At 50.8% G+C, this 27143-nt stretch overlaps 11 protein-coding genes and 1 non-coding gene across 12 annotated transcripts; 6 read left to right on the top strand and 6 right to left on the bottom strand.

The window, feature by feature from the left end:
• Nucleotides 1-361: 361 nt before the first annotated feature.
• Nucleotides 362-1954, top strand: MCYG_00052 (conserved hypothetical protein; the record flags this gene model as incomplete). The annotated part of the gene is made up of 2 exons (XM_002849902.1): nt 362-1415; nt 1476-1954. The coding sequence occupies 2 exons, from the start codon at nt 362-364 to the stop codon at nt 1952-1954; spliced, it is 1533 nt and encodes a 510-aa protein (XP_002849948.1).
• A 1693-nt stretch (nt 1955-3647) lies between these two features.
• Nucleotides 3648-5622, top strand: MCYG_00051 (protein phosphatase 2c; the record flags this gene model as incomplete). Its single annotated transcript, XM_002849901.1, has 2 exons — nt 3648-3708; nt 3773-5622. 2 exons carry the CDS (start codon nt 3648-3650, stop codon nt 5620-5622), a joined length of 1911 nt encoding a protein of 636 aa, XP_002849947.1.
• Nucleotides 5623-6338: 716 nt separating this feature from the next.
• MCYG_00050 (CDP-diacylglycerol-inositol 3-phosphatidyltransferase PIS) lies at nt 6339-7397 on the top strand (the record flags this gene model as incomplete). Its single annotated transcript, XM_002849900.1, has 3 exons — nt 6339-6546; nt 6616-6992; nt 7059-7397. 3 exons carry the CDS (start codon nt 6339-6341, stop codon nt 7395-7397), a joined length of 924 nt encoding a protein of 307 aa, XP_002849946.1.
• A 687-nt stretch (nt 7398-8084) lies between these two features.
• On the bottom strand, nt 8085-9822 carry MCYG_00049 (conserved hypothetical protein; the record flags this gene model as incomplete). Its single annotated transcript, XM_002849899.1, has 11 exons — nt 8085-8127; nt 8195-8614; nt 8681-8818; nt 8882-8919; nt 8989-9011; nt 9179-9268; nt 9329-9347; nt 9410-9432; nt 9491-9576; nt 9629-9669; nt 9781-9822. The coding sequence occupies 11 exons, from the start codon at nt 9820-9822 to the stop codon at nt 8085-8087; spliced, it is 963 nt and encodes a 320-aa protein (XP_002849945.1).
• Nucleotides 9823-11834: 2012 nt separating this feature from the next.
• Nucleotides 11835-12543, bottom strand: MCYG_00048 (conserved hypothetical protein; the record flags this gene model as incomplete). The annotated part of the gene is made up of 2 exons (XM_002849898.1): nt 11835-12425; nt 12496-12543. The coding sequence occupies 2 exons, from the start codon at nt 12541-12543 to the stop codon at nt 11835-11837; spliced, it is 639 nt and encodes a 212-aa protein (XP_002849944.1).
• Nucleotides 12544-13200: 657 nt separating this feature from the next.
• On the bottom strand, nt 13201-14335 carry MCYG_00047 (conserved hypothetical protein; the record flags this gene model as incomplete). Its single annotated transcript, XM_002849897.1, has 4 exons — nt 13201-13538; nt 13610-13834; nt 13893-14209; nt 14238-14335. The coding sequence occupies 4 exons, from the start codon at nt 14333-14335 to the stop codon at nt 13201-13203; spliced, it is 978 nt and encodes a 325-aa protein (XP_002849943.1).
• A 645-nt stretch (nt 14336-14980) lies between these two features.
• MCYG_00046 (3-isopropylmalate dehydrogenase A) lies at nt 14981-16348 on the top strand (the record flags this gene model as incomplete). Its single annotated transcript, XM_002849896.1, has 5 exons — nt 14981-15031; nt 15108-15128; nt 15189-15257; nt 15332-16055; nt 16116-16348. 5 exons carry the CDS (start codon nt 14981-14983, stop codon nt 16346-16348), a joined length of 1098 nt encoding a protein of 365 aa, XP_002849942.1.
• Nucleotides 16349-16573: 225 nt separating this feature from the next.
• Nucleotides 16574-17680, bottom strand: MCYG_00045 (anaphase-promoting complex subunit 10; the record flags this gene model as incomplete). The annotated part of the gene is made up of 1 exon (XM_002849895.1): nt 16574-17680. The coding sequence occupies one exon, from the start codon at nt 17678-17680 to the stop codon at nt 16574-16576; it is 1107 nt and encodes a 368-aa protein (XP_002849941.1).
• Nucleotides 17681-17818: 138 nt separating this feature from the next.
• MCYG_10501 lies at nt 17819-17916 on the top strand. Its single transcript has one exon. It is a non-coding gene; the product is annotated as a tRNA-Lys (tRNA).
• Nucleotides 17917-18120: 204 nt separating this feature from the next.
• MCYG_00044 (sodium transport ATPase 5) lies at nt 18121-21432 on the bottom strand (the record flags this gene model as incomplete). Its single annotated transcript, XM_002849894.1, has 4 exons — nt 18121-18654; nt 18706-20779; nt 20852-20944; nt 21122-21432. 4 exons carry the CDS (start codon nt 21430-21432, stop codon nt 18121-18123), a joined length of 3012 nt encoding a protein of 1003 aa, XP_002849940.1.
• Nucleotides 21433-22560: 1128 nt separating this feature from the next.
• On the bottom strand, nt 22561-24192 carry MCYG_00043 (phosphatidylserine decarboxylase proenzyme; the record flags this gene model as incomplete). The annotated part of the gene is made up of 1 exon (XM_002849893.1): nt 22561-24192. One exon carries the CDS (start codon nt 24190-24192, stop codon nt 22561-22563), a length of 1632 nt encoding a protein of 543 aa, XP_002849939.1.
• A 741-nt stretch (nt 24193-24933) lies between these two features.
• On the top strand, nt 24934-27019 carry MCYG_00042 (ubiquitin family protein; the record flags this gene model as incomplete). Its single annotated transcript, XM_002849892.1, has 2 exons — nt 24934-25215; nt 25283-27019. 2 exons carry the CDS (start codon nt 24934-24936, stop codon nt 27017-27019), a joined length of 2019 nt encoding a protein of 672 aa, XP_002849938.1.
• Between the last annotated feature and the right edge of the window lie 124 nt (nt 27020-27143).

The raw sequence follows: 27143 nt of genomic DNA, 5'->3' as shown, positions 1-27143 counted from the left end.
GTGACTGTTTAGCGTACTTTTGATCTCTTACTTGCAAAGTCCTTTCACTAGCGCCAATTTTGTGTGTTCTGATATCTTATTTATATCTGTTTTCTTCTTCTACGTTCTTAGAAATAACATCTTTATATTGCCAAAGAGCTGGCAACTCCCTTCTGTCTTTGGCTTACCTGCTTAACTGGTATTTATTTCCTAATAGATATTGTGCAAACGTAAGAATTGTTCTCTCCTTTTTAATGCTGCGTTTGATACACTATTGTGACTCCAAGATTCGCCTTTTATCACGATAATTCTCTGTGTATCCATTCACTGGTTGACGCAAGTGGTATCTGACTTATTTATATTGGCAGTGAAAGACCAAGCCATGTCTGGCTATCGTGGAGCTCCTATGGCTGGCCCCAGCGGCGGGCAATATCAGCCAGGCTTTGTGCCTCTGCCATCACGCGGCTCAGTCTCTATCCCACAGCCACAGCCACAGCCTCAGTCTCAGTCTCAGGTTCGGGCTCAGGACGAAGACGCGTTAGAGCTTGAGATAGAATACTTGAAAGAACAGCTTGAGCATTCTGAGCTTCAGCGCGAGTGTATCCAGAACCGACTCGACACTGCACGGGCTCAGGAGCGTCACGACCACGACATGATTGAAGGACTGCAGGCTCGTATCAGAGAGCTGGAGGAGATGCTCCAGCGTCATGGCATCGAGGATCCCAAGGCTTCTTCTATGGCTCTCGTCCGTGTGAACTCCGATACTGAGGGGTACGCAGACCCAGCATCCGGCAATGGAAGCGGGTCAGCATTGCGGAGAATGTCGATGCAGGAGCATCATGATATGTCGCCATCTACTCGATACCAGAACGTCTTTGGCCAGCCACCGCCACGATTTAACTTGCAAGCTGCTGCTGTTTCCAAAGTAGGCGGCAACAAGATCGATGGAGCAAATCAAGCTCACTTTAGCTTGTCAAGTTCAAACCTCAACTCTGCTGCTGGCACTGGCACTGGCACTGCTAGCGGATCTGGAGGCACGCCATCTTCACCCGATGAACAAATCGCCTCCTTTGTTTCGATGATTGGTAGGCAGCCCCAACAGATCATCCATACCCGAGACCCGCAATTTGACGGAGGTGACTTCGCGAGCCGTCTGATCGGGCTGTGGACGGCATCGAAATGTTTCGCAACGAAGTATACCAACACGACTTTCATGTACAACGAGAATGCAACGGGACAGGACCTGCGTGCATTTCTTAGCCTTGCGTGCGACAAATCCACCGACTTGCTGAGTGACGTATCGACCCGGTTCTTGATGGTTTCCAAGGCAATCAACTGGTTTATCACGAAGACGGTCCTGAAGACGAGTGTTGTAAACGGTTTTGATCCCGCCGTTGACTCTGAGATCAAACAGATGGCTACTCATCTCAACTCAGGTAAGCTAAAGAACCATCCCTCGATGAATAATTGCTGGTCAACATGCTGACAAGTAGAAGCCACCCCTTTTACGGTGAAAAACGCCATGATCCAGGGAATCGGGCAGCACATCCTCGTTCTCCGCAACCGTCCACTGTTCGACAACTTCTTCAACAAGCGTACTCACGAACATACTCAGCATCTTTTCCAGCTGCTGTCTCCACTGATCTTCTCCCGTGATCAAGCTGCGTGGTGCGATCTCGCAGACCTCATGGTCGAGGCACACGAGCTCGCCTTGAACATGCACTCTGGCCCGTACGAGTTCAAATTCCTCCATCCGATGAGCCACCATGTCTTTGACCCGACGTACATGACGGACCACAATGCCGGAATAGACGAGGACTGGGGAATGCAGCAAGCCAAGAGACAGTACACCATAAAGCTTGCCATTACGCCGGTCCCGTTCTTCAGAAACGTGACCCTTCAACCTCAGTCACCACTTCAAGTTTTGCATCTTGGAGATGTTATTTTGGGCCCCGAGATGATGCGCCGTGCGTAGGAGAATGGATATTGTTCACCACGACTTGCCGCCTGCAATCTTAATCTTTCAAAGAGAGGACTTGTTGTTATTTGCTCTCTTTCCCTTCTGGTATCCTTTTTGCAGTGCCTTGGAAACGCGCAAGCGACCATTTCAAGTTCAACACTCTGTCTCTCCCTCTCACACTCTGATTTTTCTTTTGTTACTGGTTGTTCAAGAGGCCATGCTGCCACACTCATGCCGGGCTTCCCTGCACACAGTTCGAGATCGCATGAGGCATATTCTTCTTAGATAGGCTCTCTAGCGATCTTTTCTATGCGGTCACTTTATAAATATCGGTGTCTTTACTTCGTAGCCCGCTTTTCACGCAAAAAATTCACGTTTAGACGAAGAATAAATAAGCTGAAGTTGAAATTTCCTTTTTCGGAACAGTTATCTATTTTATGTATTTGAGAACTTTCATTGGTATAACTTTGTAATAATTGTAATTACCAATACCATGTGTACTGGTTATTGCAGCATACACTAGTCCTAATATGTTCTGCTTAGTCATATTACCTAAGCAAGACGAAAAGGGAAAGAAACAAAAACTTCGACTTTTCGACTTCATCAACTTCAACTTCTTCGTCTTCGTCTTCGTCTTCTGCAATTCTTCTAGCCGCGGTGTGGCTTTAGGTGTCTCGACGCATTGTGGATATATAATCATCCATAAGAATCGGCCTTTTTATGTCGTCATTATCTAAGACTCCACTAGAGAACGCATGGATTGGCTGGTATTATTATACTCCTTCAATATATACTCCGTAGTATGGGAATAATACAGGAGGTTCCGTCCTGCTGCTTCCATTCCTACTTTTATATCTCCTTTATCCTAATCATGGCTGGAATTATCTAGAAACCATATACTCGAGTGCTCTAATGCACACTTATATACTGATCCCGCCACAATACGGAGTATAGTCAATTCAGTATACAATAGTGGCTTGCAGTTATTGAAGATTGTAAAAGGCTCTGTTCTCGGCCGTCTTGTCTTCTGATACGAGTAAGATCCACCGTGATGCAACAGTGACTCGTGAGAGCCAACAAGGTGAAGGCTAGCAGCGGAATACTGCTCAATCAACCTCGAAATATTCACAGGAGCAGGACTCGCCGATTGATAGAGAGATACGCCTTGTGCTGCAGAGACTGGTTCGCCGTGCTAGCTCAGATCAACGTTATCAGATCGACCCAGGGGGCGGCGCATTGATCTGCTGGACACAAGTTCATGCAAGGATTAAAATAACTCCGGCAAACTCGAACTCAACATTGTCACATTGTGACATAACAGTGTGGGAATTGTTGGGCCCTTGTCCTTGTGCTTGAAGCCCATTTATACTTACCTTTCAAATCGAGGACAAACAAGGGAGGGAGAGAGAGAGAGGATTAGATAGATGTCCAGTATGCTTCTTCTCCTTCCACTCGCTTGACCCTGCGTCATCGGCCAGCGCACGCGTGGTGAAGTGTAAAGTGCAGGACGGAGCAGCCTCCTGTTGTCTGCATTTCTTCTCCTTGTCTCGTCGTTGCAAGGATCCGCCATCCCAGCCTTCTTTTTCCGGCGGACGATTGGGACAGAGTGCCGCCCTCCCATATCTTTGACTACATTGGAAAGGAAAAAAAATCAACCTTTGATACCACCACCTTCTCATTATCAAACGGCCAACCATCGAACATTTCAATGAGCGCAGTTCCCATCAAGCGGGTGCGCATCCAGGGCTGGACCCTTGCCGATAGCTACGGTAATGCAATATTCTTCTCTTCCTCGTTTTTTTACCCAGTTCATATACTAACTCCTCCTACCAGCCTTCATCTCTCTCTTCCTCCGCCGTTATGCAACCGCAACCACTGCAGACACCGCTCATCCATCACATCCCACCGCAGGAGCGTCAACTTCACGTACCCCTCGCCGCCATTTCCATGACTACTTCGTTACGCACCTGCCCACATCCTCGTTGCACCCAGACTCCCGTGCCTCAGTCGGTCCTCAACATCATCTCCCACGTTCAGCATCTGTTCCGCACGCTTCCTCTTCAACTGTAGCTGGAACTAGCACCGGGACCGGACCACCGAAACGAGATGCATCACCGGCTACAATCTCACCTTCAACTGGCCCAGCTATAGGTCGAGAGACAACCGTCGTTCGCATCCCTTTGCGTAGTGCGAAACACCACTTCGGTGTCTCGTTTGCGCGTGGCACACGTCCCACAAACGAAGATACGTACCAGGCTGGAGTCATCGATCTACCAGCCTTTGCACGGCGGGCCCCTCTTTCTATTACTGTTGGTCAGCCTACGGCTGCCTCGGAAGGGAATAAAGTAGCCGACAGTGCTACTGGTGATCCACAAGTGTTTTATTTTGGTATATTTGACGGCCATGGCGGAGCGGAATGTAGCCAGTTCCTACGGGACAAGCTACACGGATACATCCAGGAGACGGCGATGGAGTTTGGAATGGAGTCTGCTCTGTCAAAGTGCGTAGAGAGCCAGTGGTTGACCAACCGGGCGATACGCCATCGAGAGCGCGTTGGAGAGGTCAAATATGGCATTTCCCCTGTTTCTACAGATGAAAAGCAAAGGAGTCATGCGGTGCAAGGCGACCTCCCGATTCTACAAAAGGCAAACCGAGAACACATCGGAGAGATGGAAAAGAAGCTAGTTGCGGATTGGCGGGACCTGGTAGGCGGATACTTTCGACGATTTCAACCGCTTCACTTTTCATACTCTGGTGCTGAACCGACATGCGCGGGAGACGAGCATAGCACTACAGTAAACGATGCAGATGCAGATGCAGATGCAGGCGGCGAAGATGTTCGTGTCAGCGTCAAGTCTGGCGTCTCGATCGAAGAAGTCGTCGAATACGCCTTCCTCCGAGCTGACCTGGACTTTGTGTCAGCCCAGGTTTCCAAGGGGGAAGCCTGCTCAGTCCCAGCGAGCCCAGAAAAGCCGCTTAACGAGTACGACATCCTCCACCAACCGAACAGGTACCGCGAAATGCCCGGCGGGAGATCCCACCACAGGTTCAAGGGTGGCAGCACAGGTAGCATCGCCATGATCTCGACCCCTACCCCGACTCCCTTTTGGAACCCGTCTGCTCCATCGTCACTCCTCGTCTCGCACATAGGGGATACCCGTATCCTCCTCTGCTCGACTGCGACGGGCCACCCGATCCCGCTGACGACGGACCACCATCCATCGTCGCCTGTTGAAAGTGCGCGCCTACAGCGCTACGCCGCCACCTTTGTGACAGACTCCTTTGGTGAGGAACGCATGAGCGGACTTGCCAACACCCGTGCCTTTGGCGATATCACTAGCAAACGCATCGGTGTCTCCGCCGAGCCTGAACTACGCCGTATAGACATGGCTCCGGGTGAGTATTCGTTCCTTGTCCTTATGAGTGACGGGGTGAGCGGAACTCTCAGCGACCAGGAGGTTGTTGACATTATCAAAGAAGCCAAGACACCAGACCAGGGCGCGCGAGACGTCGTAGCCTTTGCTACCGAGGTCTCTGCAGACGGAGATAACGCAACCTGTCTGGTGGTAAGGCTGGGAGGATGGGAGAGGAGACAGGAGGGCGGCCTGGGCAGCATGGCCACCAAGGAAGCAAGGGAATGGAGGAGTAAAGACGCTGCCGACCCTAGGAAGCGCAGGAGGTGAGTTCTTCTCTTCCCTCCTCCTCACGTCCTTGCATATATTTTGTTTATATCACTGTCTATACCGCTGTCTATACCACGATACACATACATTACTGCATAGCCATATTTTCATAGCATCTAGATATCCGCATTCCTTTCCCCCTTTTTTCCTTTCTATGTATATAATGATCTTTTCAATAGCATGTTGCTCGGCCTTGACCCTCGCCTCTTTATTTAATATTTGCCCCCCTTGCTAAGAAGCTCATCAGGTAAATAGTTCATGTTAAATCATCTTCTCTCCTTTTCCTTTACACCGTAATATTCAATTTGCTTCTTCTGTTATCATCGCTGTCAACTTCTTCTCTCGCGGGGGCCTTTTCAACCAACCAGTTTGCTCCCACAAATAAACAGCATCATCATCAGCATACAAGCCAAATATCCCTCGTTGTGGTCGTCTTCTTGCTCTATTTATAATCATCTTCTCTATCGTTGGTACTTTGCAAGCCTGCCAAGTTGCTTCTCTCCGATCATTCCGTAACTACAGCGAAAAAAAAAATAATGACATAAAAACAACACAACTAACCAACACATCCAAGCAAACGATTTGCTTCTCGGCTCAGCCTTTTTACCGGGCAATCATCCTGCGAACAACGAGAGACTGTGCTTGAAACCCGTCGAAGAACTGAACGCTGCTCCTCCGGCTTCTCTCACTCTCTCACACACACACGCGACCAAACCATGTCCGCTCGCACGAGAAGGCAGAAGGCTGCCCAGCAGGCCAAGGTCGAGGACGAGCATTCAGACTCGAACCCGAACGGAAACTCGAACAAGGTCGCCGAGAAGGCGAATGGAAGTACAGAGAAGCGCGGTGCCAGGCGCAAACGGACGCCGTCGCGGGACGAGGAGCAAAGAGAGAACATCTTTTTGTTCTGGCCCAATATCATCGGTATGCGGCGGACGGGGAGACTTACACCAGCGATAGAGGGCGATGAATGATGCTAACTGTGCTGTATAGGATACGTCCGCATCGTCCTTGCAACCGCATCTCTCTACTACATGCCTCTGCACCCTCGAACATGCTCCATCCTGTACAGCGTCTCGTGCCTCCTGGACGGCCTTGACGGCTATGCAGCCCGTGTCTATAACCAATCCACTACCTTTGGCGCGGTGCTCGACATGGTAACTGACCGGTGCACAACCGCTTGTCTGCTGGTATTTCTCAGCTCTGCCTGGCCTCGATGGGCTATCTTGTTCCAGGGCCTGATCAGTCTTGATCTTACAAGCCACTACATGCACATGTACGCCACGCTCACCATGGGCGGGTCGAACCAGAGCCATAAGAAGATCGATTCTAGCAGAAGCTGGATCTTATATCAGTACTATAACAACAAGGTAGGGCCTTCCATCTCCTCCGCATGTCGCCGTTAGCCCGAAAATCAAGCTAATCAAAGGGCCCAGGCTGTGCTCTTCACCTTCTGTGCCATGAACGAAATGTTCTTCATCGGCCTCTACCTGCTCTCCTTCTCTTCGCCGACTCTATCTCCTTCTCTCCTTCAGCCGAGCTCTGTCCCTATGGCGCAACCGACCACCCTCTTCGCCAACCCGTGGAGCGCCGGAGCCCTCGAGATGGCTCGTGCAAACAAGATGGACAGCTTCTGGCCATGGGTCCTCACAGGTATCTCTGCACCTATCATGGCTGGAAAACAGTTTATCAATATCGTCCAGATGGTCAAGGCCAGCCGCTGGTTGGCAGAAGGCGATATTGCTAGGCGACAGAAGTTGGGCATCGCAAAGTGATATTGTCTACAAAGCATGAGCACAATAGCTGGTGACCGCTACATATTACCCCTGCCCTTCTCTTCTTCTTCTTCTTCTCTTGTCTGCATTTTTATCACCTCCTTATCACACGCACACACTTAATCATTTTCACGGAGTTTTCTTGCTGGCCGGAAAAATGCTCTTATCTATATACTACATACAATAACCTCCAAGCCCTACGTTCCTTGTCGCTTCTTCTCTTCCCTTTGTTAATTTTGTCCCCATTCTACAGACTTTCTTCTCTGTGATATTTTTTATTAACCCTTCCATTTGCCTCCTTGTTTCTGCTTTGATATGAGTCGCCAATTCGCTTTCTTCCTGTTTATGACCTTTTGTATTAATAGCATTAGAGCCCTTAGGATAGGGCGAGGACTAGGAATTGGTTCTAAGCTGATGTGCTTATGTATCATGTTTTGCATTCTCAATCTATCACTCACTACTTTATCAATCTACGGCCAGAGGATAGATATTAATATTAATAGTATTGATTCACATGAGCCGATTTTCCTGGCTAGGTGATATCTTAAGATGTTTAGCTATTTTCTATGGTCAAGCAAAATTGATAATAACTCCATGTCTCGCGTATGTAGAAAACAAAGAAAGGGAGGGGGCCGCTCGTAACAATTATGTTAAAAAAAAGGTCGGTTTCATTACTCCGTACAGGGGTCATTTCTTGCTAGTTTCCGGCTTGCGTCCATATACAAAGTACCTATATCGAACCGTCAGCTATACCCTATGGTTAAGGAAAGATTAGAAAAGTTGGGTTGTCTACTCACATAGGCCAGTAAACGTGCAATTTCCTATCCTTCACGTCCCTCCGAACATCTACCAGGAATGCCTCGACCTGTTCCAAGGACCAGCCCAGCCCCCGTGTGAACGGCCCTATGCTCCACGCCTGGAGACCCTCGAGCATGTTCGTCATCGTCCAGTTCCCGATCTCCTTCAGCTTGGGGTCCTTTGCCCACGAGTTCAGAGGCCACTTGTGTAGTACTTCAACGACATCGACGAACCCAGCCTCTTCCATGCGCTTCTTATGGCTTTTCGCGACATCCAGGGGCCGCTCAAGCTTCGCGCATGCCTCTACACATGTCCTAGACCATCTGTCGAGTGGATGGTCTGGCGTCAAAGTGCCGTCGTCAGACCTCAGGGGGAGACAGATATCTTGCATTTCAACATAGCCGCCTGGTTCAAGGTTTCTGCATTTTTTTAGCCATTAGCATGGTATATATCTATGTTGTTATCGGCTTGGACAGTGTTCTCACTCGTAGCATTGGATGTAGAAGCGGTCCCAGTCTTTCAGGGAGCCTGTCAGCATTCGACCGTGAATCAAGTCAAATTTCTGATGATATTGCCATTCCGCCTCAGCATCATCGATCAAGAAGCTCAGGTTCGGAGGGACGCTGTGACGACGGTTAGTTTAGCTAGTACTTATACAGCGCCAGGAGAAAAGCGAGAATACACACAGGCTCGGTTGGATTGGTGACAAGTCAGTACCGATAATCTATTGGAGAGATGAGCTTTTTTGCCAGATTCCAAAGAGCTATTCGCCGTGTAAAGGGACAGAACAGACCTGTGCTGAGGGATGTTCATCGGCTATGAATTCGTCTCTGGTTTCAGCATTGATGCTCAAAACAGGGTGATGCCACGTTCAACATACCAAAATCAAGTGCCCACAGGCCAGTACCAGTACCTAGACATCAGGTATCAATCAATATATATGCCTATATATATTCATGTGAGGCTGTTGACCGGTAACATACCAACATCAAGCACATTCTGGATATTACTTTTAACTGGACATAGACACAGCCTGCCATCTAACGACCGAAGAAAGACTGCATGTTGCATATCTATTATTTAATCTTATTAGCAGCAAGCCAGACAGGAAGGGGGGTCATAAAATAGGTCACCTAGTCGGTCATTCTCTATCTACCAGTACAAACGATAGTTAGCCATTGTGTCAAGATGCGAGAGCTGCATCGAAAACACACTTCATCGTTTGGAAATGGATAACCTAATTTTTGTGTCAGTCACCCTATAGATGCTTGCTGGGATGGACATAAAAAACTCACTGCCTGCTTTGTACGCATGGTATCTTCTGCCGTTCTCCATACGATAGGCGAGGATGCTGGAAGACAGTGAGGTAGAGAGCGTCGACCTACGGACTGTCAATATGATATACATACTACCGTGGAACGGGTGAGACGTACTCATCGTTGCCTCCATAGGCCTCATCGTCCATATCTGTGACCTATACACAGCGATATTCTATCAGTCACCACGGCCACAGTTCCAGTCCACGATCTGCTTATTGTACGTATAGTCATATAGAAGAAACACCTGAGTTAAGATCAAAACGAACCTCGTCTATTTCTATTTGCTGATTCTCGTCCTCAGGCGCCATTTTCATAAGTAACTAGCTCGGCTATATGACAACAAGGAAACCAGGGTCAATATCACAGCCAACAGCAACAAAAAAAAGCGGTATAAGCAAGGGAAGGGTTCATAGCAGCAGCTAGTCCGCGATATATATATATATATAGTTATGTATATAACTATACAAAGCCGTGGCTGCGACGAAAGAACGAGCTAGTCAGCCAAGTCCGCGATCTCTTCCCACCCCCTGGAACCGAGATTGCCCTGCCATTTGCTATGCGGTTTGGAAGATATATACTCTGGATAACAGCCAATATATCAAGGGTCTATGTTTTATGTACTCTTTGACGCGCTCTCCGGCCGCTGAGGCCCCCTGGTTGTGCTGGGCCCACGGCCTCAATCTTCCCGCACAACTCGCATCTCTCGAAAGCAAAGGTGGAATTTGAACTCTACAAGCTTTGTCAGGCTCTGCCACGTATGTTACTCCGTACCATATGTATGTCCCATACATACTTTAGGCGTATGTATGGGCCCCATTCGAACCTTAGCCTGCGTCCCTCCAACCCCGGCAGTGAACAGCCATGAAGCATGTCAACCAGGACCAGATCACACGATGAGCAGCGCCTTTTCATTTTCTGCAGGGCTGGTGGGCCAACGGCCGCTAGCAACCAACGACAATGTGCAGACGGACCGGTTGGGCTTCGCTTGGTAATTTTTTCCCCTCGACTTTTGCGACAGAGTACTGCGGGCGGGTCGCGGACCGTGGCCCAACCTTGATGCAACCCGTCCGTCTCCACCACTCGGAATCCTTCGATGATTTCTTGTCTACTGGGGGACCTACATATCTGCATGGCGTTTCTTTCCATTTCTTCCTCCGTACCCGGTTCAAAGAGTGAGATACATATACTTAAACTACAGGTGACGGAGTATTCTCCACATGCTTCTGGGGTTTGCGGTAAGAAACCCTGCATGGCCGGAGTACGGAACAGTTTCTTATGCAGTTCATACGTGTATAGGACTGTCAAACGGTTCAAGAGGTGTCGTACTGCCTTAACAGGCAAACTCCGGCGCCAGGATGATCATGGTTACAGACGGGCGGTATGAGCGATACATATCTCCAACGGTATATAAATATCCTATCCATGGCCTTATAAAACATGAAATTCACCATCACCGTTCGCAGATGCATTATTGAACCAGGAATTAGAGTTATAGCTAAGGAGCTCCTCTTTAATCGCAATTCTATACTCCGTACTACAACCTATGGTGTTTGAGTAGTGGGTTAGACATACATGTAGCTGTGCAAAGAATGGCTTTACGATTTTAATGCTGTAAACATCTGATCATCAAATATATTAAAGAAAATATTGAATGTAGGAATTATGGGCAAAACATTAGGTCGTTCGTTATAAATGACTGAGGACCTTCAAATAATCCTCTGAGGGAGCATCCGGTACACCTAGTCATCAGTGAGTGCTAGGTATAATGATATAAGCTAGTTTGATATTGACCAGTTATGTCGGATATGCGGGTAGGAGGGTTTGTATCTTTAAGTCGTAAATATGTTTATACAAGGGAGAGGTGTGGTTCTTTAGCTACGTCGAACGGCAGCTAACCCCTGACCTTCAGAAGAAGGTCAGGGGAGAGAGTACTCCGTATATCCATAGATCCATCCATTACATAACTACATTGGCACGTGACTGGAATAACACCTTGGTTATGTACAGTATGTACAAACTGGTCCTTCTATTGCAAATACAGTAATAATAAATAATAAATAATATCTAAATCTGGCGACGCTGCGGACCGAGATTGACCAAAATTTGATTCTGGCGTGCTCTCTCTGTTTGATCGTGTAAGTATTAAGCAAGTCTTTTAAAGAACCCTCTTTCGTACATCTAGACCCAGCCGGACAGGAACTTGATTTTAACTAGAATGCAAACAATGAATTTCAGCTACATCCATCTTCACGCCCTTATTTTTCACATTTTTCCACCCATTCTCTAATGTTGTAGACGAACCGGCGAGCCACTCCTACAGTCACGCCTTGCCTGATAAAGAGTCTGGGTCCTGATCCTCATGAATCAGTTTGAGATCAAGACAGTTTTCGAGCGCTATACCACACGCTTTCTTTATGTCATCTTTGAATCTCCCACTACCCACACGTGTTTGCTGCCAGTTGCTGTATTTTTCCACCGCTACGTCAAGGAGGCCGGAAATATTGATTGGATCGAGGTGCACGGCATTTGAAGATGAGTGTGCGGCTTGAGCCTGGGTGATAGCCGACTCGTCAAGTATAGCTGGCGGAGATTGGGATGGAAGGACATTGATGTTGATTGGGTACGCTGTATGATGGCTGCTGGGTTTTTGTTGCTTCTCGAGCCGTTGTTGCTCCTCTGCGTAGAGCTGGTCGCGGACCATGTCAGGGATATCATCGTGTGTTTCTATAATACCGCCCTGCTCCACATACTTGACCAAGCCCTTCAGGTGATGCGTCCTGAGCTTGTAGTGTTTCTTCCCAACGGGATCTTGCCAGCAGTATTGCCCTGCCACCAGTCCAGATATATCCGATACTGAGCCCCTAGAGATATTTGCATGGGACCGATGGCGACAAGAACCGGTCCAATGTCTCTTTCAAGAAAGAGTGCCGTCTGGTTACTCGGTATGGCCACAAGGGCCTGGGACAGGGGGCCATTTATACATCCTCTTCTCCCCTGGATGTCAATGCAATGCCACGGTCGACCGGCATTGTGAAGGGCTTACATGCAGTAAAAGCATAGGGTCAGGGAGAAGGCTAGGTAGAAGTTGCATGTGTGAACCAGCGAGGGGCATATTTTCCATTGTACTTGGGCGGTTACCCTGCTTGTACCAGGATAGTTGCAGGTGGTGTATGGTTGCACTCCCACACTGCAATGTAGCGGAGGGCACAAAGGTCCGGACTGGGATGTTTTTATGCATGAGCTGTTAGATACATGTCGTTAGTACATGCAGGAATTCATAACCGTAGTGTTGAGGTGCAGGGATAGATAGCCGACTATTCCGTATGGAGACATCTTTCCGCGGTCAGGGGTAGGAGTTTATAATCAAATTTTGCCTATACCTTTGACAATGAATATGCAGCATCATAATATTAGTGGTTTGAGGGCAAGTTTGGACGATTCACCTTGCTGGCATGTTGTCGTGAAATGGACGAAAAAAGCGGATACTGTAAAATTTCCGGGTATTCATACAAAAGTAGCTGAAAGATGGCAATGCGCGAATGGATTGACCAACAAGTCATCTATAGGGAGGTCTAAGAATGAGCGTAAGTAGTTGGTATTCTTAGAACAGTGTTCATCCAACTGATGGACTACATAATTGGCAGGTTATACGTTGTATTATCAACCTGCTGGAAGGTTGTATGTCTTCAGTCATCATCTTTAAACCATTCATCCTCAAGCAACTCTTTAGCCGTAGGCCTATCCCTCCAATCCATCATCATGATCTTACCAATGAACTCCTTGTCCTTTTTGCAAACCTCTTTTTCTGTTGTTCGGCAGAAGGAGGTTGTTTCTGACTGTGGAATCTCTTGCATAAGCCACAGGATTGCGCTAACAGTGATAGGGGGCACTATGTCTTCATATTTCCCCGGAAATGGGCCAAAATATCGAAATTGCTGCTTGAGGACTTCTAGTCCGTACTCTTCATGGCCATATGGGACAGTTTTGGGGCGGAAAAGGTTGAAATTTCCTCCATATATCAGGCCTATAAGCTATATCCTAGTCGATTAGCACTAATTAAAGGCGTTTTGTTTGTAACCAAGGGTATCAAAGTACTTGCAATAGCCCCAAATGACCATATGTCTGTTGCTGTATTCCAGGGAGTCTCCATGATCACCTCCGGACTACTCCACATGGGTGCACCAACTGGTGTCCCCTTTTTTGCCCACTCCGAGTCCGCAGGATAGGCACCGCCGAGGTCACCGAGCTGGACGTCTGAGAATCGTACATCATTGGAGGCATGTTTGTTGTAGTTCACAAAGATATTGTCGAGTTTGACATCTATGTTAATAAGCTTAGCACAGCTGCAAATTAATGGTAGAATAATTGATTCACCAACCTGTATGCACATATCCATCTTCATGAAGCGTCTGCAATGCCTTGAGGACCTTTTTTGATATGTATTTCAGCTCTTTTCTGTTCAAGGTCTTTTCAATAGATGCGTTGAGTAAGTGATTATCAAGGTGTTTCAGCACGATAATCGTAGGGTCTGATGGATCTTGAATCTCATCAGTTAAACGCCGTAAGAAGGGGGTTCGGTCCTGGAAGCGCTTCAGAACATCTCGTTCATTTTCCACGCGAGGATGGCCGTGTACTCCTTTGATAACAACGGTTTTCTCGGTCTGATCTCTATCAAGAGTGAGTATATGGACTGTCCTGCTTTATAATATGCTTAAGACCTTACTTTGCAAGCCATACAGTCTCCTGGATCTGCTTGGTGATGGTGTATTTCCCCAGACTTCCTCGAAGAATCTGGCCAAGCCGGAGAAGCGAGGACGACATGATCATGGAAAAGAATGAAGCGAGGACGACATGATCATGGAAGAGAATGAAGTTTTCTCCTGAAATGTCTTGTAGAATTCGTATGTATCCCAAAGGTTACATACAGAGTACTACTCCGTACAGGCAGGAAAAGACAGGCTTGGAAGAAGTTCTGGGTTTGCTGGCCCGGGGCCGGCGTAACCTTCCAAAGTTGAACCTTAGGCCTAAACGCTTAATTTACAGTATATTGTAGTCAGGTGATATTGTTAAATGACTAAGCAGATACTTCCCCTCTTTGGCAAAAATACAGATGACTAAGAGGCTGAAATACAAGATACTTGAAACTTACGCAGAATAACTAATAATAGCAAGATAATAAATACGTACTAGTATTAAATACCGGATAAATATAGTTGCCAAACTCTATGAAACTTTTACAAACAGTGCAAACTACCCCGGTTGAGCCGCGAGCCGATGATCGGAGTGGGACCGCCGAGGTCGGGCAGGAAGTGGGATAAAGCTCGAAGCAGATATTATAAACATGCATCATAAGATGCGACAGACGAAGGACCAGGGAGAAGAAAAGAGGCATCTACTCTGTACAGGTTTCTCCTCTTTCATAAGTATAGCAATTATTTTCCTCCGAGACACTACATTGAGTTCACCATGGGCAATTATAACATCGTCGTCTTTGCGGGGGACTGCTGCGGCCCAGAGGTACGTTGCTCCTCCGTGAGCAGTAGATGCGTGCTAGCGATAAGGTGCTAATGGATGGTTTCTTGGGGCATTACAGGTCACTGCAGAGGGCATAAAGGTGTGCGGTCTAGGCTTCTTCAAGGGGAAATGAGATTGCTAAAATGGGCCGTTGAATTAGGTCTTGAAAGTTGTTGAAAAGAAAAGACCGGAGATACGGTTTACCTTCCAGGACCATTTACTAGGCGGAGTGAGTCGTCAGAAACCAACGGTCGAACTTGAGAGACGCCCACTAACCAGCTGTCCTGGATGCCGGCTTGCTAGGCTTCGATTGATGCGGCTGGAACGGCTCTTACGGACGAAGCCCTCTCCGCCGCCAAGAATGCAGATGCCGTGCTTCTCGGAGCGGTTGGAGGTCCCAAATGGGGTACGGGGGCGGTTCGTCCTGAGCAAGGAATCCTCCGCCTGCGTAAAGAGATGGGGACGTTTGGGAACCTGCGGCCCTGCAACTTTGCTGCTCCGTCGCTGGTCGACATCTCCCCTCTCAAGGCCGAGGTATGCCGTGACGTGGACTTCAACATCATCCGCGAGCTGACGGGAGGCATCTACTTTGGCGAACGACGGGAGGACAACGGTGACGGGACCGCCTGTGACACAGAGCCGTACTCGCGGACGGAGATAGAGCGGGTCGTTCGCCTGGCCGCGCATCTTGCTCTCCAGCATAGCCCGCCCTTGCCCGTGTGGAGTTTGGACAAGGCCAATGTGTTGGCCACGAGCCGTTTGTGGAGGAAGGTTGTGACCGAGGTCATGGACAGGGAGTTCCCGCAGATTACATATGGACACCACCTGATTGACAGCGCGGCTATGTTGATGGTGAAGAACCCTCGTGCCCTCAACGGGATAGTGGTCACCAGCAACCTGTTTGGCGACATCATCAGCGACGAGGCTAGCGTGATTCCTGGTTCCCTAGGCTTATTACCCAGTGCCAGCCTGAACGGCATCCCAGACGGCAAGACCAAGGTCAACGGCATATACGAGCCTATTCACGGTATGTACTTTCCTCCAACGACAAATACTATTTCAGTCCTAACTAAATGGCGGGGAACAGGCTCCGCACCAGACATCGCTGGGAAGGGTATTGTGAACCCCGTTGCTATGATCCTGTCCGTGGCAATGATGCTGCAGTTCTCTCTCAACCGTCCGGAGGAGGCCAGGGTAATTGAAACCGCGGTGCGGAACGTAATCGAGAGCGGAGTCAAGACCGGTGACATCGGCGGCAAGGCCACGACGAAAGAGGTTGGGGATGCCGTTGCTGCAGAGGTTGAGAAGCTGCTCTCGTGATTATCCTGCGGCCTTGTAAAATAATAATAGAACATTCTATGGTGTGGCCGTGAGTAGGTAGAACGTTACTATGGCGTGGGCTTGAGTAGGGTAGAACATTACTATGGTGGCCTTGAGTAGGGGTATTTGATGGGACAAACATGTGTATCCATATTAGCTAGGCTATGTATGAAGGGTATCAATAACAGCATCGCCTTCCACAGAGAGAGAGTGAAAGTAGGAGGATCATCTCAGCTCTGGCTCCATCATCCAGTCCTCCTCGTCGAACCTTGGAGCGCTGTCGGGCTCCTGCTCGCCATCGTCGGAGTGTAGCATGCCGGCCCCAAGATCGTGGTGGAGCAGCTTCTGGCCGTTATCCGCCCTGCCCATGCGGGCGTAGTACCTGTCGTCTCGAGCAAACACCTGGAACCCGCGGACATGCGTATCCTTCCCGTTCTGGTGGTTCTCGCACACCTTTACCTGCAGGACCATCAGCTTCAAGACGTTACCGTCCGACGGATCGTCCCCGTCCTCGGGCCCGTCGTACGCAGGGCCGTCGCTGTCGGTTTCATCGTCGGACTCCGACCCGTCGGACAGGGCAGGTTTCCTGGTTCGTCGTCTCTCCGTCCGGGCGGGCCGACTGGCTCTCTGGTGTCTGCCTCCGACCCCGTCCAGGCTGATGTCGACCCATCCGCAGGGCGTCTCCCCCTGCCATGTGGCGAATTCCACGAGGTCGTTGCCGCCCATGCCGGCCAGGAAGACCATCTTGGTAGGCGTGTAGCTCTCGTCCAGCTCAAAGTCGAGGTAGACGCGTATCCGGACGATGGAGACACGCTTGAAGAAGTGCAGGGCGAGGGTGTGCGGCTGGGGCCCGTCGGACTGCCAGAACTGGTTGGGAGACGGGTTGCGGAGGGCGGCCACACCGCTGCCGGGTTTGTATGTCGAGACGGTCCATGACGCGAGCGACGAGATCTCGCGCAGGTTGGGCGGAACGGGGGCTGAAGCGTGTCTCTCTATGTCTTCTATGTCTTCTATATCTTTGTAAGGAGTTAGCGTTTGCTCTTGGACGGTACACAGTACAACGATACGAGACACACCCTCGTAGCTCTGGCCTTCGACGGCTGAATCGTCCTCGACGGGATCGTCCTCGACGGCTGAATCTTCCTCGACGGGATCGTCCTCCTCGTCCTCCTCGTCGTCCTCGTCCGACCCAGGCGTCACCGGCTGCTGGCCGCGGGCCCTCTGCTGCGGCGTATACGACGGCAAGAGCTGCGGGATCCTCGCCGTCGAGACTGAGGCGCCGTCGCCAGAGGGAAAAGCCGCGGACGGTGCGTGCGGGCCACGGCGCGGCATGGGTATGTATCTGGTCGGTCTATCAAGGCTGGTCGAGGATATCAGTCCAGCGTCTCGTCAACTTCTACACCTTCAGGCTGTACGTAGTATGGGTTGACACGCAAAACGCACTGCCTGGCAGCCTCTAGCAACAAGTCAGCCCGGCTAGCTCAATCGGTAGAGCGTGTGACTCTTATAAGCCAGTTTTATACTAGTTCGCCATCACAAGGCTGCGGGTTCGAGCCCCGCGTTGGGCTTTTTTTTTAGTTTACTGTTACAGTTATAGACGTTGATTATAGTGTTTGTAGACGTTGATTATAGTGTTTGTAGACGTTTGATTATAGTGTTGATTATAGTGTTGATTATAGTGTTGATTATGTTGATTATAGTGTTGATTATGTTGATTATAGTGTTGATTATAGTGTTTGATGTTGGTAGACGATGTTCTAATGTATAGGTAGTCAAGGCTCGGCCAGCCTCGATGCGGCGTGGCGGAAGAAGACTCGCTTCGCCCATTTCCAGGCCTCGACGCCGAGGAAGAAGAGGGCGGACTCGACGAAGACGATGCCCCATTCCCAGGAGATGCCGGTGTGGCGGAAGACCCGGTGGTTGATGACGGGGACGTAGAGCAGCGGGAAGACGGTGACGAAGCCCGCGATGACGGCCCAGAAGAGGAACCGGTTGCGCCAGACGTCGTGCATCCACTGCGTCAGGTACCGCGTCGAGCCAGGCTGCATGCGGAAGAAGCTGCGGCGCAGGCTGACCATCTCCCACGCCAGGAAGAGCGCAAACCACGTCAGGCAGACGAACGTCGTCGCGCGCGCCCGGAAGACGGTGTCGCACGCCGGCGTGTAGTCGCGGTTGCAGTGCGTGCCCAGGTCGCCGTCGCCGAACCCGAACATCACCAGCGAGAACGCGGACAGGCAGAGCGCGGACATCCAGAGGCCGTACGCCAGGATGTCCACGATGACCTCCCAGGTGAAGATCCCCTGTTTCTATATATCGTGTTAGCTGGATTGTCAGGCGGGCTGGAGAAGGGGACTCACGCTCTGGGGCGGCCGGTCCATGATGTCCGGGGCGGCCGCCTCCATCCCAAGGCCCATGTCGGGCATGCCGGACGTGATCATGATGATCCACAGGATCTCGACCGGCGCCAGCGGGAAGACGGACTGGCGGTCGTTGTCCTTGAACGCGAGGCCGATCAGCAGGGTGCACGCCTGCGCGATGTTCTCCGCCAGCAGGTGCAGCACAAACTTCTGGATGTTGTCGAAGATGCGCCGGCCCTCCTCGACCGCGTTGAGGATGGACGCGAAGTTGTCGTCCGTCAGGACGATGTCCGACGCGTCCTTGGCCACGTCGGAGCCGCTCTGGCCCATCGCGATGCCCACGTCCGCGCGCTTCAGCGACGGCGAGTCGTTCACCCCGTCGCCCGTCATGGCCGCGAACCTGCCCCGTCGGTGGAGCGCCTCGATCATGCGGACCTTGGTGTGCGGCGCGCACCGCGCGATCACCAGCGGCAGCGTCGGGAGGCGGTCGATCTCCTCGTCGGACAGCCGGTCGAACTGGCCGGCCGTCATCACCATCGCCTCCGCCACGTCGCGGGCCACCATGCCCGGGTCCGCGGGGATGATCCCGACCTGCGCCGCGATCGCTCGGGCCGTTCCCGGGTGGTCGCCCGTCACCATGTGGACCGAGATGCCGGCCTTGTAGCACTCTTCGATGGCGCCCGCCGTCTCCGGGCGGGGCGGGTCGTAGAGGCCGATCAGCCCGCGGAACTGCAGCTCCCTCTCGACGTCTTCGCGGCGGATGTCGACGCCCTCCGCCGCGTGGGCGGCGGGCGTGTACGGCCGGCTGGCGAGCGCAAGCACGCGGAGACCCAGCCTGGCCAGCGCCTCCATGTTCTCCAGGATCTCGTCGCGGACGGCGTCGGTCATGGGGACCGCTCCCTCGCCCGCGTCCATCACCACGGTCGTGCACGCGTCGACGATGCGCTCGACCGCGCCCTTGGTGAAGACCATCTCCCTGTCCTCCGACTCGGTCAGCTTGCGGAAGATAACCGACATCTTCTTCACGTCGGAGTCGAACGGGAACTCGGCCCGCTGGTGCCATATCGCCCCCTCGCCTTTCACCCACCGGTCCCTGTTCCAGTTGAATCTCGACGCAAAGACCTGGATCGCGATCTCGGTGGGCTCGCCCCGCGCATGCCATTCGTTCCCCTGGCTTTCGGATCGGTAGACGTGCGCCAGGTTGGCCATGGCTGCGACGTTCAGGAACTCTTCGAGATGGGCCTTCCCCTCCAGCAGCTCGTCCGGGTGGACGGGCTCTGAAGTCTTTTCCCCGTCCATCTTGGCCGGCGGAAGCGCGTCGAGGCTGATCTCCCCTACCTCGGGGTTGAAAGGCTCGTTGGAAGTGCCCACCGAGTACGTCCCTATCGATGGGATCCAGGCCTTCTTCGCCACCATCTTGCCCTGCGTGAGCGTTCCCGTCTTGTCGGAGCAGATGTTCGTGACGGCGCCGAGGGCTTCCAGAGAATCCAGCTTTCGAACGATAACGTGTCTCTCCACCATCCTCTTCGTGCCCACCGCCATGGTGATCGTCAAGACGACCACCAGGCAGGCCGGTATCATACTAAGGCCCGTGGCAACGGCGTATATGATGACCTCGTTGTTGCTGCTCCATTTATTCGCGCTCATGACGACGATGGCAAACAGGACTGCTACCCCGAACAGAATAAGCGCCAGCTTGGAGAGCTTTCGTTGAAGCGGAGTTCCAACATTGACCCCGAGGAACCTTCCGACCGCATCAGTGCCGGTCAGAGCCCATGCTTGAACGTACCATCGTTTCTTCGTCTCGCCGCTGGGCCCGCGCTTCACCGGCCTGCGTTTGCTGTCGGAAGCCCTGAGAGCGGCGGCAATAGAGCCAATCTCGGTGGCCATGCCGGTGGCAATGACGACTCCGCGGGCACGGCCACGAGTGACGGTAGATGAACTATACGCGATGTTCAACCTATCTCCTGGGCCAACGTCCTCCTTGAAAACAGCATCACAGTCTTTCTGGACAGGGAGCGATTCTCCGGTAAGCAGAGCCTCGTCAGTCTCAAAGTTTACCGCCTCAACAAGCCTGCCATTCATAAGAAAAAAGGTACTCCGTTAGCCGGTACCCGATAGATGGTAATGTAGCTCCAAAACATACCGAAGATCAGCGGGAACAGTGTCACCGGTCTTCAATTCGACCATATCACCGGGAACAATGTCAACGGAGGGAACAACTATAGTTCGCCCATCCCTTGAAACCGTCCCGGTGGGCGAACTCAGCGAACGGAGAGAATCCATAGTCTTTTCCGCAGCGTATTCCTGGAAGAAGCCAACCACGATATTCAACACGATAACAGCAGCAATAACACCGCCTTCAATCCAAGATTGGATTCCAAAACTCACGGCCATTGCCATGATCAAGACCTACTCCAACAACTGGATCAGACTGACAAAGTTCCCATAAAGAAGGGGGGGGGGTAGAGTAATGGGCCGCTTAACTAGCATCATGGCATTGGCAACTTGACGGACAAGGATCTTGACGACCGAAACGCCTTCACCTTCGTCGAGCTTGTTCTGGCCATATATAGTGAGACGGGTTTTTGCCTCCTGGGTGGTAAGGCCGTCATCCGCATTGGTGGTTAGCTCCTGAGTGACTGCTTCTGCCTTGAGGCAATGAGCCGGGAGAGAGAGGGCTGCCAGGCCAGGCCTGGTGCCTGTAGCCGAATTCTTTTCTCCCATGCCGGGAGAAGAAAGGGTATGACGGGTAGAATTGGCTAGTTGAGAAAGGGAATCAACTAGGAGTCAAGTATATGTCCTCTTGGATCCTATCCAGGCTATGACTGTTGCCCTGCAGTTGAGAGATTCCCGCCGTTTGAAAATGGAAAGTAGGGAGAATGGTGATATATATGAAGACTGAGGGATCCATCTGCCTTATATACATGTCCATTGCCTCGGGGAGAAGGACGCCTTGCCTCCATCTTACCCACACTTTTACTCCAAAAAAAAAAAAAATCCCTTGGGAGATTAAAAGTGCCTTGCTTGGGTAGCAGGATGGTAGTGGCCGATGAGCCAACGCCCAGAGTTCACCAACAGTTCGGCTAAATTCTTTGCCATGGCCATGATCCCTATCTGCCCTATACGACCTCCGCCTTCCCCACCCTTCCGCCCATCAGCGAAAGAGCGTCGAGCTTGGTGGCAAGCGACCCATGGCGGAGAATGATGCCAAGGGATCCCTTGGCCACAGTGGTGAAGTACCCTTGGCAATCTGTCGAAGAAGCAAATTAGATCTTTTCTTTGGAATCTTTTGGTGGGCTCAAGAGACAGCATGGTTGAACTGCTGCCGGACGGACAGAAAATTGAGCTGCATGTCCATATGCCCGGCATCAACCGGTGAGCAAGTTTCCCTAAATCCTACATGGCGATAACCCATATTCTAGTTCCTAGTATATGGAACCGCGATTGCTGCAATTGCGGAGAACAGAGAGAGATCTTCCATTAGACCGGGGTCTAGAGGTTCTTCGTCTGTGTATAGATGTGATACCAATAGATCCGAATACCCGAGTAATTTAGCTGTGACGGTATAAGAAACAATCCTTGAGATTATGATCTCATCGTGGAAGTTTCTTTTAATATCTGGAAAGGCCAAGAGCACCGCCGATGACTAATAAATGAATGCCGGGACGAGGATGATATTTGGAGGCTTAGCCGGTCTAGGGTAGAGAAAAGGAAGAAGATGGGTAGATTTGTATTCTACGGTCAAACGTCTGTAAAGGAAACCGCCGAATCGCTGATACTATACATAATGTTAGATGCACATCGCTAAGTGGAAATAGCCAGTTCAAATGCACCAGGTGCTGAGGTCTGTCTTTAGACAACAACTTCTCCCAATGCCTCGCCATACTTTATCCGCTGTCCCTTTTTGATATGCCACCGCCATCCTCCTTCCCGCTCGCCCGTCCAAGAAACATCGAAGCTCTGGCGGTTGCCCATCGGCGCCTCGAACACTAGGACTATAGAGCTTCCAAGCTGGAAGCCTCCCATCTCCTCTCCTCGCTGTAGAGCATGGCCACGGAGCGTCTTGCTGGCGTGCCCGTATGTTGCTTCGGTATAGCCGGAATAAGGCTCGCCTCGTTGTGCAGCAAGAGCAGCCTGACGGTCGGCAGCGGTGTCGGTTGTCAGGCTGTTGGTGCGAAGTTCGGCATCGAAGTTGATCTTGATTGAACCGACGTTGGTTGCACCGACGGGCGTGAAGCTGAAGAAACCCCAGCGCCAGCGTCCTAATAGCACAACTCGTTCGTTGAGTGTGAATAGGCCGGCCAGGGTGCGTTGCAGGTAGGGAGAGACTGAATAAAGTTCCCCCGCAAAATGACGCCGGCTTTCGACAACCCACGAAGCTGGCGAGTGGAATCTATGGTAGTCCCCTGGCGCGAGGTAGATAACAACATAGTACAGTGCTCGGTTGGACGTTGGTCTTGGCGAATACCATGCCGGTTCTCCCTTGGCAAGATCTGCCTTAACTTTCTCTTCAGAGGTAGAGCTCGATTCCGTAGATGCGTCCATTGAGCCATCTTTATCAACATTATGCTTCGTAGATCCGGAGAGAAGCGTGGGTAACGTGTAGCTTAGGCCGTTCATTTTGGCAAACTCCTGGTCCGCAGCAAGATTTTCGGGATCTGTGTCGTCGTCTACTTTATGCATGGGCCTCGTCGTGGGATGCACAGGTTCAGAATCCGGGCTTGCGGTTCCCATCCCGAGCAGTGCCTCGAGGCTATAAGTCATTCCTTTGACCTGCTCGACCTCTCCACGCTCGATCATCCCAAACTGGAGGATGCGTCCGTCAGAGGGCGAAAGGAGGGCAGACGGGTTAGGATCCAGAGGCCTCACTCCTGGTTTCAGTCTCCTGTAGAAAAAGGAGGCTAGATTGGGGTATACGTGAAGGTCAGGCTCCTCAACCTCGTCCAGATTCACTCCGAATATCCAAGAATAGAGCTTGAATCCTGGAACCCGGAGAGGATATGGCAGGACAAGCTCGTTGAATCGGCCCCATATGCGAGACACAAGCTTCAGCGGCAATGTAGACATAACCTGGACCTGCCATGGACCCGTTGGACGAACCCGCTGTCTGGGGACGACTTCCTGGGGCCGCTCCCCCCGTTCAGCCTCCATCAACATCCTCTGCTTCTCAGCCTGCTGGGACTTGTAGAACTGCGCGAGCCCAAGGAATGCAATACCAAGTCCCACAGGAATAGGATACCATTCGACTTTGGTCTTGCGGAGTGCAGCTCCAAGCCTCGACCGAAATGATTCCTTTCCATTACCGCCTGGTTTTTGTCTGTTACCCTGGGACTCCTGGTTTCTCTGATGTCTCGATGACGAGAACTGTCTCCCTGGGCCTGCTGGATATCTTCCACTGCGTCTGGCTCGTGGAAACCCACCGGCAAAGGCGTTCCAGGAGCCCTGCCGGAGACTGCCCCTGGCCATGGGACTCTGCCTAAACATCGCCTCTCCCCATAAAATCCTTCAAACTCTCAACGTAACTGTATGGCTTGCTGAAACTCCTTTTCCACGTTCTCCTCTATAGTACCGTTTCTCTCTTCTTACCAATGATATATATGTCCTCTTCTTCTTTTTTTTTTTAGTTTCTTCTTCTCAGGTTTGCAAGTTTGATATCAAGAAAGAAAAGAAACTTTATGCTTATCTAATACTCTATCGGAATAGTATTATTCCTTGCCGCGAGAACTTCCTTGGCCAAATCCGGTAATTCACAACTTCTCGACATCTTTTTGGTGGTTTTTTTCTCTTTCTCGACTTCATCTTCGTTGTTTCTGGCTCAACCAAGGACGAAGCTGCGAGAATGTCACTCTCAACTCGTTACGGCATCTAACCCGGTTGAGCTATAGCTATAAGGCGACCACCAGCTGAAGCACATGAGCCGTTTTGGCGATCTGTCCAATAACTTAATGGGCTGTTAAGTTGATTGCTCTCTTAACTATTTTGCTGATAAGTAGCGAACTCCAGGGCCTTTTGAGACCAGCTGTGTCTATTGCTTGTGCTCTGAATATAATACTATTTGTTTTACACCTGGGGAAACTATGCTATAGCAGCCGCTGGCATATTATCATGCTCTTATCCTGACTTGTTTTGCGGGGCTGCGTTTAAGTCTGTGACACACCGAGGCTGGTTACCATCCACTTTATCGCTGCTACAGCGATATAGGACGGCTTCGACCTCTGAACGAAAATGACATCGAATACGACTATCCCAGGATTGGGCTCCAAGTCTCATCCAGCTGATGTGGACGGCCAACCGATCGTGCTCCATGTTGTTTCACCCTCATTCGACGCTCAACGGCGCATTACATTTAACGACCTCCCTCTATCTACTACAATATCAGAAGTCAAAGCCAAAATCACCCAAGAACTGCCGAGCAGACCGCCTCCAGAGAGCCAGCGGCTCATCTATCGGGGGAAGCCCTTATCGGACAACAATCAAGTCTTGAAGCACATAGTTGAGCCATCGGATGTACGCCACGCCCTTTTATTTTCTCAATTAAGTGTACGCCTGACTAACTCTGAAGTTCTTGATATAGACGCTTGTATACTCGATGCACCTTGTATTACCACCTTCCACCTCCTCGATTCCTACCTTCAAGCCAAGAGGAGCCTCCTCTGCTTCCGGCGTTCTATCAGATAACGACACACGACCCAACACCTTGAGGTATCGAAACTCTCAAGGAAGCATTGAAATCGCGCCTAGAAATCGGACTGCTGGACAGTTTACCCCGCTACAGGACCATGCTATTTCTCGTTTAAATGAGGAAGAACGCACACAGAGTCAGAGCCAGGAACGATCGCCCGTTAACACCACTACCCTGTCACATCATTCTCACCAATTCAACCCTACCACTGGTATATGGGGAAGGATAGGCCAGAACACACTCCAAGATTCGCGCGTCTCACCCACCACCTTTACCTCACCACAAAATTTAGGCTCAGTTCCACCAGTTAGAAACCCTCTTGCACCCAATCAGCCGCTAAACCAACCACTACGACCTCTTTCAGACCAGCCTCTCCAACATTTAAGATCGCATAATGGCTTGTCGGAAGCTGCTCTACCTGTACAGCGCACCGCCAGTCACCCGCCGACCCAGCCCGCCCAAAACCATCGGACATCAACATCAACACTTGATTCGGAAAGCAGGAGATACCAACTAGGGCTTGTAGTACGGAATATCATCACCATGGAGAGCCAGCTACAGGCAGGAATTATTCCCAGAGTCGATGAAATATCAGCAGCTCGTAGCCAGCTGTACCAACACCTCGATCAACAACATCGCAGCCTCCTCGAGCCTCGGGATGTGCCGATAGAGGGATGGATCATGCGGGTATCGACTCTGGCTACTCGTGCAGACCAGCTACGACTTTTGAGAGCTAGAAATTTGAACTCTACTTCCTCTCAAAGAACATCGCCAACCACCTTGATGACGTCCAACATTTCTCGTCACACTCCGTATTTGGTAGTCTCTCCATCCGGGTACCAGGGTGTCTTACTGCCTCCAACAGATTTGCTACCTGCGTCTATTAGCAGAGCTACTACCACCCATTTCCTACCGCCGGCTATACCATTTACTCCCAACGGCATAACACGACATATAAATGTCAATCGGCCATTGAACCCCGATCTCTTACGAGTACGACGCCGACATAGTGTAGTTATAAGAGGGGCTACCCTTGTCAAAGTCGTTAGAGCGTTATGGCTGTTCATCCGACTCTACTTCTTTTGCTACATTTTAAGTGATTCCGGAACCTGGTTCCGTGTTTTTCTTGTCACCCTTTCCATTGCCTGGGCCTGTCTCTCTGAGACCGACATCCCGCAGCAAGTCCGGAGAGCAATCTTCAACCCTCTTCGACGTCAAGTTGAAGGCCTATTACCAATCCAACCGGGTCTGACCCAACCGCCGCGCAGGAGGCAAGATCATGAGAATGATCTACAGGGAAGGAGAGCTTCACGAGCTTTCCCCCGAGACCACAACGAAGAAGAACCTCAAGGCCGCAACGCGCAGACGGGAATTTTGCAAAGAAACAGAGGCTTGGAGAGGGGGATTGCTCTTTTCTTTGCGTCTCTCATACCCGGAATTAGCGAGCAACAGATTGCCGCGATGAACGCTGCTAATGCTGTTCGGGAGAATGAAGAACGCGCCAGGCAGGAGCAAGAGGATCAAGCGGCGCAACAGGAGCCCGAAGCTGCGGCAAATGAAGAGCTTAATCCGCAAGCTGGACAAACAGAGGGCCACCATAATGGAGAGGGCCAACCACCAGAGCTATAACTAGATTAGCCTACTGGCCATTCGATCACTTGGTTCTCTCCTATATTATCTGCCTTTTACATTAGCTGCCTTGTCGCCTTTTTAATGATTTGTTTCTTTCTTGGTTTACTATGCGGCTTTCCAG

The sequence above is a fragment of the Microsporum canis genome, genomic scaffold, assembly GCF_000151145.1.
Source record: "Microsporum canis CBS 113480 supercont1.1 genomic scaffold, whole genome shotgun sequence".
Classification (NCBI taxonomy): Eukaryota; Fungi; Ascomycota; class Eurotiomycetes; order Onygenales; family Arthrodermataceae; genus Microsporum; species Microsporum canis.
Note: the sequence above shows the minus strand (reverse complement) of the source record. Positions and strands in the feature narration are given on the sequence as shown.